The 12852-nt window shown below is 41.9% G+C and overlaps 1 protein-coding gene across 3 annotated transcripts in view; it reads right to left on the bottom strand.

Moving 5' to 3' along the window:
- The window catches only part of SEMA5B (semaphorin 5B), a 266007-nt gene that overhangs the window by 42108 nt on the left and 211047 nt on the right, over window positions 1-12852 (bottom strand). For all 3 annotated transcript variants that reach the window (XM_050976873.1, XM_018911345.3, XM_018911347.3), the window contains one exon: window positions 1255-1372. In XM_050976873.1, the coding sequence (XP_050832830.1) occupies window positions 1255-1372 (118 nt within the window). The remainder of the gene's footprint in view (window positions 1-1254; window positions 1373-12852) is intronic.

Below are 12852 nucleotides of genomic sequence, written 5' to 3'. Positions count from 1 at the left end.
ACAGACAGGTCTTTTGCAGGAATGAAGTTTGGCATTGGGTCATTACATTCCCCTTCCCTTTCAGTGCTCATCTGCACATGCTGTTCTAGACCCCTGCTTCTGTTGACCATGACCTTTGTCCTGCACTGAATACAAGGAAATACTTGGATATTGCTGATGCAGGTGTTTAAATGAACTATCCCACTCCATGTCAGTGTGAATTCATTCCAGTGAGTGGCAGGGGTTAAAGAAAAAGGAAGCACTTGCATGTGGATTTTAAACAGCTTGGCAGCCTGTCAGTCAAAGAGCACAAGGCTGACATATGTAACAGAATAGGAGCTTCTACACAGAAAATAATCTACAATGGAATTTTAAAACAAATGTAAAATGCACCCCAAGAGCAGTCAAAGCTCCTGAATATTCTGTGCTGGATTTTTATGACCTTGAAACAATGACCTGGAGTAGTTTGTTCCCTAGTGTGCACCACAGCAGACATGTTCAAACTAGAGGATTAACACCTCACACACCTATCAACAGACACAGGCATTAAGCAGGATGAGATAACAGCATGGGCAATCAAGAAGCACTGCATCCCAGTTCAACACAGAAGGGTTATAAACACACAAGCCTCTGAATCCAGCAGTGAAAAACTCGAGCCTGCCAAGCTGAGGATGGATTGAAGTAATGACTAATATTTCCTGGGAAAATATCTTCAGAGTAAGGAAGATAAGGGGAATAAACATTCCAGCACCTCCAGACAGAAATAGTGTACTGAAGATATAACACATCCAGTACTCTCTCCCTATCTACTGGACTTAGCAGTATTAACATGCTAATTGACGTTAGATAATAACAATGAGCATTAATGACAATTTCTCCTTCACCCTCAATTTATTTGACAAGACTGCTTTTTCATTCCCAGACATCTTAGAGGTACAGTTCAAGCAGCAGGAATTATAGTCAGCCAGACATCTTCTGGGGATCACAGCCAGGAACTGGATATTGTCATCAGACAAGGGTGGGTGGCTGGGAAGGGAGCTGGAAAGTAAGCTCAAACTGATTCAAGAAGAGACACTTATTTTCTATCTGCATCTCCTCGAGACCAGGACCAGGAAAAAAGGCCAGCTCTTTGCAATACCATGTAGATTTGGTCTCAGGTCTGCTGGAGTCAAATTAGAACTGCCTAAATTCAGGCTGCCACACACCCCCTTCCCTTCTCCCTTCTACACATCCACACATCAGTATATATAAAATGCTTCTACTGCTTCCACTTACTGGGCACTCAGTAATGTTTTGGGTCCAGAGGCTCATGTTGGAGCTGTCCTCAATGGTGGTGCACCGCTTCTGCTTGCTATCCCAGCCACAGTAAGGGTCTCTGGCTCCCAGGCATTCCCTGCATGTGTAAAGACAAAAGATTAAAGCCCTTTAAGACTGTCTAGCTCCAAAGACATGTATTCAAGTACAGTCCTTGCATGTGACAGCTGTCAACCGCACCGAGGCTCAGCAGAAGAAACAATTTCTTTAAGCAGAGGTTTACCTGCTTGGAAGGGGGAAAAAATGGATAGGAGGGTGACAGGACACAAAGCAAATATCACTCAAAGAAGCTATAGATTAAAAATCACTCGTCTCCAAGACCTAGGGAAAGAAAATGACTTTACAAATTTTAGTCAAAGAACAGTTGTCATTGAGATATCTTTGAGCCCCCATGTAATCACACAGCAGGCCAAATCTCACACAAAGCGACCTCTGTGACTATGTTTTCTGACGCTGTGACCATCCAAAGGGGTTAGACAAGCAGAATTAGCCAATGGACTGGTAATAAAGGCTTTCTATTAGTCTTGGTCTTTGCTGGAACAATGGTTTCATTTATAATCCCAGCATCAAGATGTCAGTTTGGAAAAGTCACAGCAGAACATTATTTCTAAGCTTTTGGCTGCTTTGAACACTGCCGTATTCATTTTCCTCCTGAATCCATATTTACAGGCTAAGTGTGTGTTCCCAACATGTGAGCTGCTAAACAAAAATATCCAGGATGATTACTGCCACTAAACAGTGAAGATCAGTCACAGAAGTAGTCTGTACCAATAAAATTTGTATAAAATTCAGCTGTTGGTCATTCCCATGAGTTGCTGTCAAATTGTTAATTTTCATTAGGAAAATATAAAGGTACAAGCCACATCATGCATGTATTAGTGAAAGACAAAGAGAGGACTAAACCTAAAAAGATTCACAACACTATTTTTAATCCCTATGATCCGTTCTCTTCTATCACACAAAAGGTTGAAAAGATCTTTCAAAAAATCCCAAATGACTTGAAAACTGTCAATTAGACAGCAGCAAGGGACCCAGGGGAAAGATTCAGTTCGAGAAGCTAAACAGGAGAGTAATAAAATGTATTCTAAGGCAAGGTATCAGTATGATTAACGAAACATCAAACCCCCCCCACCCCAAATGCAATGAGATGTGAACTGTTCCCTCCCAGAAATCTTTGAAATCCTATTAGCCTGTAATCAGCTGCAAATGAAAAAGCAAGTCCCTCACACGCAGCTGAGAACACTCTATTAGTCTGAATTGACTCCACAGTGATTTGTCCCAAAGCAAATCCCAGATTGCTTTGATGTCTGGTACCCATTGCTTTATATTTATCTATACACAGACACATTTATATTTAATTATGAGTTTCTAGTTTGCTCTGCTCCTACATTTCCTGTGCTAAAGATTTCACACACAGAGTTGTAAGGAACAAAACTTTTTCATGCTTTAGGAAGGTAGTTACAATGACTGTCTCTACTGTATTTTTCCTTCAGTTGCTTCAGCACACCCAAGGAAAAGGCAAAGATGATTTTACCCCAGCCCCAGGCAACAGAACATCAAATATTAACCTAGAAAATGACTTGGGATCCTCAGTCCAAGGACACAGAAGGGACATGTGCTGCTTTGCTCATTGCATTGGCTAAAGACCCCTGTCCTGCTGTTGTGGCAACCCGCACCACCCTCACCCACGAAGGGGGGCTGCTGCCACATCCAGAGCTGCCTTTGCTGTGCAGCAGCCCCTCGGCAAGGGCAGCACCCAGTTCAATACTGAGCACACTCTGGGGCATCTGCCCACACTCCTGACACTGGCACCTCAGGAGGAAACTGAGCAGTTTCTAAAAGGTAGAAAAAGAGAAGCAGTGGAGAGGGGGGCAGGGGGGGAAGGCCCTGCTTTTCTTCAGAGAGCCTTTTGGTCAGGATTTCAGACCCTGACACCACATACACTATTGTTCAGACCCTGACACCACATACACTATTGTTCAGACCCTGACACCACATACACTATTGTTTCCAATTGCATGAAGCCATTTCACTGGGCACCCAGCAAGTTTAGAGAGGTCATTGTAATTCATAACGGGGAAGGCTGTTGCGAGCATCACCCTATTATGATACACATTTTCTCTGAATTTAATTTATAGGAAAACATGTGCTGCATAAATTCAGGAAATAATCTCCATATGTTCTGTGCTGCAGCCCTCAGCCACTCTGCAGGCTGCAGCACAGCCCACTCTGCTGGCACTGCCATAATGTATGTCATGGAGCTAATGGGCTGCTCTTGGCCGGGAGCAGCCGGCTCTGGATCCCTCACAGAGCTCTCACTGAATCACAGCCTGCGCTCCCCTGCCACTGCTGGGCCATCAGCAAGCGAGCTGCATGGCTGCCAGGGGCCCTGCTGATGGGCACTGGGAAATGCTGGCATGGCAGGCCCTGCTGATGGGCACTGGGAAATGCTGGCATGGCAGGCCCTGCTGATGGGCACTGGGAAATGCTGGCATGGCAGGCCCTGCTGATGGGCACTGGGAAATGCTGGCATGGCAGGTCCTGCTGATGGGCACTGGGAAATGCTGGCATGGCACCTGTTGGCTGGGAGCTGCAGCCAGCCCAGCGCACTGTATCCAGGGTGTAACGAGTTCCTGTACCCAGCCTGGGCTCTGCTGGGCTGCCAGAACACACACTCTTTAATTTAACAACCATCACAGCCCAGGACTTCTCCATGTCTCATGGCAGGCCCTCAAAACCATTTGAAATCTAAAAACGAAATAGCTATGCTGTCTGCCTCCCTTCAGAGCACACTCATCTGCCTCAGCTCTGGTGAGAAACCTGTTATATCAGCTGACAGTGATACAGTTAGGGGTGAGGAGAAATGTATTTACTTACACAAAATTCAGCCCACTTCCTTCCTTTTTTAAGCAGGAAAAGCATTACAATGTATATAACGCAAGAAAATGACATTTCTGGCAAATACTTCCAGTGAACACTTCAAAAGCCACCATAATTTATATCCTTAGAGTATCTAGAATATATATATCCCTGTTTATGTCATTAAAAGATGAAACCACATCAGCAAACACATACCAAAAGATAAATATATGCAAGCACACATGCATACCCAAATCGAAATGTTTCAGAAGTACACTGTCATTCTCAGTAGATCAGGCACCATAGTGTAGAAAATGCAAAGATATCAAAGCATTTTCCTGTGCTCATAACACAAAATAAATTGAAATGTTTACATGTAAATACCATTTTGTATTATGATGCTGCTGAAAAAATCTCACAGAAGCCACAGGGCCTGCAGTCTTGCAGGGCAGTATGTAAATACTGTGAAATAAGATACAAAGGAGTTTACATACAACAATGAAATTCTGGTGTTTCAAAGGCAATGGGACTTCTGCCACTGGCTCAGTTGTCCAAGTTTTATATTGTACATAAAAGGAACATTTCACTTAAGTCTCCTCAGCAGCAGGCTGGGAATGACTCAAGGAACTAATGAGACACTATTCTGTTGTCTCCCACCAGAGTTCCCAGGGGTAGAGGGAACCCATTATCCCAGAAGACTACCTGAGCATAGCAGGTTAACACTGACTCTCTTACTGCTAATGACTTAGTTAATGAAATCCTACTAAGTGGGATGCTTGTGAAAGTAAGATGATGATGATGATGACACCTCATGGCCCATGCCCTGTTTCCCTCTGGCCATCTAGTAACCTCACGTTTAGTGAGGATTTGGAACCTCCTGACAGATGTCTAAGAGACTGGATTTATTTTGATAGGGCATTACTATCAATAGTGATTCATTTTAATTCATTGCCTCACAATAAATGCCTTGTGTGAGGCATAAAGGCATACACTGAAAAGTTCAATTGAAAAACAATTCCATTTGTGTTTCCTATTCAAGGTGGTTTTTTTCCTCCAGTTCCTCATTCTCACTTACTAAGGTCATTTACATGAAAATAAGATCTTGCTCATAAGAGCTCACCTGCTGCCTGCTGTTTGGGAGCTGTAAGCCTCCCTGTTGTTGGCTGTTGCAATCATTTCTACAGCAGTGATCTGGGATAACAAAAGAATTAAGACTCTGCAAGAGGGACACTATCACTAAAGTCAGTGGAAACTCTTACCTATGACTCAAAAGAGTTTTTATATGGTCTTTGACAGCCAGTGTGCTGAGCCTTCACTAATGGTATGTGCTGTGTAAAAAGGCTTCTGCTTCCAGTATGCTGATGCTGCCCAAGATCCATTTTTTTGTAATGTCCTGAATGACATTTTCTTTCAGAATCTTCATTAAAGCTTAAACATCTGTATTTAAAAAGTTTTTCATTCCCACTTTAATTTGCTCTGTGTCTAGACAACCTCATCTTTTGGTCATTTTTCCCTAAAGTTAAAACTTTAGACTGAAAATGAATCATCAAATCAATGGAACCAGACCCAAGAGGTTAGGCTTTGACAGACCAAAGGAAAGAAAGAATTACTATAGCCTCTTCCCATTCTTACTACCAGACAGAAGACACATAAAAATGCCATTTTGTACCAAGAGCCACAAAACTCATTCAAAATATTTACAACAAAGAACTCTGCTCCTTTCATCTGCCAGGTTGTGCTTACTCTCCCAGTTTTCATTTCCTCTCTTTCTTTTAACTTTTTATCACTCCTTTTTTGTGACTAATAGCAAATAGGAACGGAATGGCAGGACATGGTGATGTGCAGAGGCAGGCTCTAGACCCAAAGGCTGAGGAGTTCCTTCCCAAACTGTGTTTGCTCTCAAAACCATCACTGTGCCGCGAGACGGTTCTGCATTTTCGCTCATGAGCTTGGAACCTGCAGTGAAGGTCCCATTTGTCAGGGAGACCCAAGAACTGTCTCTGTACCTGGTTCTTCAGACCCCATGGACATCACCAGTCAGTCCATCAGAAGCACATCCACTAGTGCAGTGCAAACATTTATAACCCTGATCCTGCAAAGCACTGAGGAAGCTTCATCCATGCTTAGCATCTCAGGAGCATGGGCAGCACAGGAGTGCCCCTCGCTCTTTTGGGGAATAAAACCTCAGAATTCCAATTCCACACTGGTTTGTTGCACTCTTAGAATGGTTACCTGTGAGGGACAGCCCTTTGCAAGCAATAAAGGGGTTATAGCTGAGTTAGTTGTAAGCATGAGGCTGTGTTTGGCAGACAGGCATTTCCTGGCAAGGTTAGCTTACTGTCCCATTGCTAGCAACCTCCAGAGGGGTTGAACTAAACAAATAACCATATTAGCTTCCAGCCAACCAAATCATAATTACTGACAACCTCAATAGCCCGTGCAAGGAAGAGTGGACCTCTGTCTTCCCTAAAGCCAGATGGCACGAAAAGAGAAAAACGAGAATCAAAAGGTTGATTGTGGTTTAAGAAAATAAGATTGTAAAGGGGAAAATTTTGCTACCTTTAAAAATTCAAACTGCAGATATGAGTTGGTGATCTGTACAAATTCATTATCTTTCCCCATGAGAAGAGAAGCCAAGTGGAACTGAGCTGCTTTAGTCAGATGCTAGTCAAGTAGCAGCCTCATTTCTCAGTTGGTGTATATAACATATTCCATGCCAGATGTTACTGCCCTTTCCTCACAACCAGTAGCCACATACTATAAAAGGAATTCACAGGGCTGTTTGTGGAGCAGGGCCCTGCTTGGGAAGAGCATACTGTCGCTCACAGGTACAACCACTGTGAGGGGTGCAGTTGATGTTAATCTGGACAGACAAGGTTTGGTATTTTGGCATGTGATATTGGATGCAGAGGCAGAGAAGCTGAAATGGGTATGTGTCATTTATCACCCACACATGCTTAGCATCAGTGATTGCTCCTCTGCACATGACTTGTTTTGAATGCATAAATTAAAGCCACGGTGTAAAGCAACCTCCAAAACTGAAGTCCATTTATGAGTCAAACACATGTTACCTATTAAAAAAAAGCAGTGCACAGACAGAAGATTTTCAGGCAGTTTCATCTAATTTTCTTTTCCACATCAGGGAAACTCTTGCTAGAGTTCACCTTCTGGCCTACCATTTTCAATATCACTTTAATCGATTGAGGTTTATAGATTATGGCCTCGCACAAGCTACACAACTATTCCATTTCTTACTTTCTGACATCCCATTCCATCATCTTCTAGCAACAGTGACTTCTTTATTGGATAGGAATTTATTTTTATTTTTAAAGCTGTGAAATAAAACAACATTCCATTTATTCAAACATGAAGATTAATGCCATTTCTGATTAAATCTGGATTTATGTTTACATTAGTAAAACAGATTAGTAAAAAAAAAAAAAGGAGTGTTCCTTCACGAACACTTTTAGAAACTCTTGTCACTGTGCCAAACAAAACTGACCTCTAATAAAAACAAAAGTACAGAGGGTCTCTGACTACCAGTGACAGGATCATTCATCCACAAGAAAACTCAGATACTATTGAAGTCCTAATGAAAGGAATAGCCAGAAGGAATTCCTGAATGCAGGGCATGTTTGTCAGGGTTGCAGAGCACCACCATTTCCAAGCCTCAGCAGGCTTTTGAGCCTTAAGAAAACATGCTCCCCAGGGCTGCCATATGGGAAGAGGCAGAGGGGACCAGGCATCCTTTAGGAAAGGCAGCTTGGGCAGATCAGTGCACTCAAGTGTTACTCCCTGTCTCTGCCCTGTGTCAGTCAGTGTCTGGAGGCAGCTGTCACATTAAGATGTGCTCTGCTCCTGTGCTTCTGCTCTGTGGCTGCAGATCTGAGACCTCTGTGTGCAAATTGCTGGAGTTTGGTGGTGTGGGTGGAGACAGGCAAGGGTGGTTTAGGCAAGAGCAAATCCACTGCATGTGAGGCAGACAGGTGCTTTATGTAGCCTCTGCAAGACGCTGATGATTTAAGAACACAAGTTACACTAAAATGGCAACTTAGGATGGGAAAGAAAAATGCAAAGGCAGAAAACTTAAAAAGCAGTGTGAACACTGATAAAGAAACCTGAAAATAGCCTACAGTTGTAACCTAGGCTGCACAAAGTAATCCATATTCAAGTAGCTCCTTTGTGAAAGTAGGATTTTGTTAAGATCTGGGTAATTATTTTCTGCTCAACAAGATGCAGATTAAACTGGATAGAGCCTTTGTAGATTAATGTATCTTGGAAAAGTCAAATAAATATTAGACCATCCATTACAGCCTGAGGATCAAACACATCTGCCTTCTAATGCAGGTATATTTTAACACTGTATAAGGGGCAAAATGGTTCTGCTACATATTCTCCAGTGCTTCTTCCCATGTAATTATAATGACACCATCAAACAATGTTCATTCCTCTTTTTAATAAGAGAACATCATTTAAGTAAATGGATATTCTTGAAATCCAGCTTTACCTCTTGCAGACTGGCGTGTTCCAATAGTTCTACAATACTTGGTATTTTGATAGAAGAGGCCAGACTGTACAATATTACATTTTTCTATAACCCATACATATTTTATGTATTTATATGTACTTCGTTTTAAACTGAGCCAGCAAAACCAAATTTGCTCTGACTCCAGATACTTCCTCTTCCCCAAACAGGTAAAACAGCACATCTCATAAAAAGTTAATGATGCATCTGTAGCAATACATTAACTCAGTATTAACATTGGACACCTGTGTGTTTTACCCTGCAAATTCTGCCTGAAGCTTGAGACAAGAAGAAAACCAGCCATAGCAGCAGTAAGACTGCAGACCCTTTCATCAGGAGCCATGTTACTGAATGTGACCATTGCCTAGAATACAAATCTTATGACAAAATAGTAACAAATGGCAAGAATTGACAGATGCAATGGATATCTGCCCTGGGGCTTGCTGGTAGCTTTAGTTATTAATCTTGTTTGTATAACAATAGCATTGATGTCATCCTAGCATAACATATTCCAAGAAAACGACATGCTTTCCTGTCAGTTGCAACTGTGTTGAAAGTAATTTCACACAGCCCACCTAGCAGGCATCAGATGGTAATGACTTTTAGACAGCATTGATCTGAGCTGGCCTACAGCCAACCTCCTAGAGGTAAAAGGATCGTACACTAAACTGTTCCTAAGTCCTGTTGGCAGGATGCTTTAAAAATAGGGAGCAAACAAAAGCCCTGGCATGTTCAACCTGTGTCCTCCCTCCTGGCAAACCCAAAACGAATTGGCAACCTAGTCATGATAGGAAGGAGACAAAAGGAAGTGAGTCCTGAAATCAGCTGATTTTGTTTGGCTTCTTCTGAAGTGACCATTGTTTGTTTCAGCAATTGTATTACTCTGGACTCTAGCTACTGGTAAATTCTCCTTCTGTTCACTCAGGGTCATTTCCAGACTTCAGAACTAAAAGTGAGAGCCTAAACGTGCACAGGCTGCTTAAAATTATTATAATATATGTCATTGGTTTGAGCATTTAGTAGAAATGAGAAAAACTGTAATAATTTGTCTGGTTGGGAGCAGATGAATTACCCCTCTCCTATTTTGTATCCTGTCTCTTTTCCAGCAGCACATGCACCAGAAATCTCAAGACAGGCTTATTCCTCCAACTCAGCCTCTTGCTGCTTTCCCTGCCGGCCCTGCACTGCATTTCTGTCCTCACTGTTATTTGTGATTCCTTCATACTTAAATGCCATCTACAAAGTATGCTATTTTCTTTCTTCCATGCCATTAAAGATAATGTCAAATAAGATGAAACTGAAAACCAATCTCTCTGGCATCTTACAGAAAACATGCCCCAGCTCACTACCTCACTGCTTATCCCTGTCTACTTTTTATTTCCAATTTCAGACACATCCCTTTCCCAGATCATTCAAGTGAAGCTCTTTGACTGCTATTCTGAAAGCCACATTCCTTAGACCTTACCATCCCTTCAAACCTTAGAGGTCCATATCCTGCTGATAGTATGGATGCACTTAACTTTACATATATAAACAGCTACATTAAAGAAAATGGGAGTAATTGCCTGCTACAGCAGATGCAAATGTGTTGTCAGGATAGAGAAAATGGTATAATTTTGTACTTCTATTTAAAGAACACAGATCCATTTCATCTACAAACTTCATTCTTTCCAAGAGCTTTAGTGATCATGGTTCTGTTTGATGTCTTCATTCTCTGTCAGTGGGAGTCTCGCTATTTTCTTAAATGCAACCAGAATGTCAAACCAGATGTTTAGTGATTTATTCTGATGTATTATTGGATAGTGTGGATGACAAAACATTGGGCTGAGCACTCTCCTTTCTGCCTATGAAGTCTTCCAAAGCTTTTCAGCATTATTGGTGATACAGTAATTAGCTAATTCCCTTAATTGTGGAGAGGCCATATCAGCCAGAACAGATGGAAATTAATGATTAAGCTTTATCACAACATTTTTGTAGTCTATTACCTTTCCTTTTGCCTCTATTTTTAAATGGATATTCAATGTGCTGAATATTTTTTTAAACCCTCAGGCAGAAGATCTTCAAAACAAAATCTGGGCCAGATTTTCAACAGCCTCAGCTAAGAAAAAGGTGTTGGATTTTCAAGATCTTTGATGAACAATCTGGCCATCAGTGTTGCCTCAGTGATCTGCTGGATGCTGGGCTCCACTGAGCTAGTGTCCCTGTTGTTTCCTCCCCTACCTTTTTAAACACTTTTCTTTTTACCCAACAATAGTTCATTGTTTGTCCTTCAAGGAACTATCATCATTCTGATGAAGAAGTCAGAGGATTTCCAGCCTGTATTCAATTAAATCCTTCCCCCAAACTGGAAAATTTTTATACCTCTTCCCAGACTATGTTATTTCTCCAAACAAATTCCCCAATAGCTTTAGTCCTGAAATATGGTAATCCTGTAATTCAGGTTTTAGAATCCTACATTTAAGTGCTTCACTCCTTTGTTACAGAGGATTTTGCATCATATAAGGCTTAAAAAAAAAAAAAAAAAAAAAAAAAGAGAAAGAACCTAACAATAAACTCCAAAGCAATCCTCCATGAGATATCTCAAACCCCTCAAAGGTGGAGGTGGTACAGTGGTTGTGCTTGAGCTACAGTTCCACTTTGGAGAGAGACAAAGAGGGCAGAAAACTCCCTGCTTCTTTAGTGTAGCTGCTAAACCTTTTCTTCCAAAAACTTCCTGGAGCCATTTCAGGAGTTACTCACCTATGTGTACTTAGTTTGTCTGATCACTGGCCTAGAGCTATTTAGAGGTGAGCTGTGCTTCTCTCACAGATATCAAGTCAGCAAATAAGAGTCCTTGTCAGCTGAGTCATTTCTGCCAGCTTTGCATTAAGTACCATGGCTGGAGGGGATATTCAGAAGAATTTAGGCCAAGTAAGAGGGTAACAATTCACCATCACTCAAGAGCAAATTCCTGCAATCGGGTCAAAAGCAGGCAAGGGTTCAGGTAAGAGCATGTCACAGCTGCGTGCAAGAGAACACTGGCATGAAGGTAACCTGAGGTGGCACTGCCACAACCTGGGAGATGCCCACAGCATGGCAGAGAGAGCACAGGCAAGACAAACTATCCCCAGAACCACACTGCATATCCAAAACTGGAAACTGCAAGTTTTATGCAGAAAAAAATTATGGAAGGAGAAAGAGGAAGAAACTACTATCAAAATAAAGTGCATTAAAATAAACTGCTCAGGACAGGGAGAGGAGAAGGGGTGGGTATTCAAGAGACTGTCTGGTCTTATTTCCAAATACTTTCTTTTCCTCATTGAAACGTGCAATCAAAATCCTTGGCTCATCTCAGGGATTCCGTGTGTTTAGAGACTCATGGTTCTGATGCTGCAAAGAGTCAACATAAAGAGATCATAAACTATTCCTTGTAACACTCAGCTTCATTTTCCTATCTGTCTGATTGCAATTCCAAAAAAACATAACTGCACCTCAGATTTTGAAAAAATTACTAAACTATGCCTTACAGACACATCCCACCTGAAAATAACGCTGCAGATCTGAGGTGCTCAGCTCTGAAATTCAGATTTGGGATTTTGTTCAGGCACATTCTAAAGATACAGTGGTGTCAGTGATAAGGCTGCAGCACTGGTTCTTCATATATTCCTCATCAAAGCTTGGGGGCAACTTGAAGTAAAAAAAATCGAAGCTCATTTGAAAATTGCAGGGAAGTTAACAAAGATTTCAAAGCCATGCAAAATTCAGCAGCAAGCACAGCCAAACTACCACCCAGCAAAGCAACCTTCAAAACATTCTGCATATTCAAAGGGCTTGTAGGTTTTGTTCATATTGGACATCTTCCTAAGAGTCTCCAGTGAGTGGGGAACAGCAGCACTCAAGAGAGCAGGAAAGACAAACTCCAGGAACACACACGCACAAGGGAAGGTCCCTGCAGCCAAGCCCAGCCTGTAAATTTGGGCAGCTGACATTACAGATGTCTTCCTGTGTCCCTGTTGCTAAGAGTGGCTGTTCTGAAAAGACAGACTGAGACAGGTCAGTGGGCACACACAAACCACTGCTCAGACACCCACTACATCAAGACAGGGGGCTGACTTACTGGTCACCATTTAAGAGATTAAATTGGTGCCGTGTCAAAAACAAACAGTAAAGGAGATGGCAGAAATCCTTATCCCTTT

This window comes from Serinus canaria, chromosome 7 (genome assembly GCF_022539315.1).
Source record: "Serinus canaria isolate serCan28SL12 chromosome 7, serCan2020, whole genome shotgun sequence".
NCBI classification, from domain to species: Eukaryota; Metazoa; Chordata; class Aves; order Passeriformes; family Fringillidae; genus Serinus; species Serinus canaria.
Note: the sequence above shows the minus strand (reverse complement) of the source record. Positions and strands in the feature narration are given on the sequence as shown.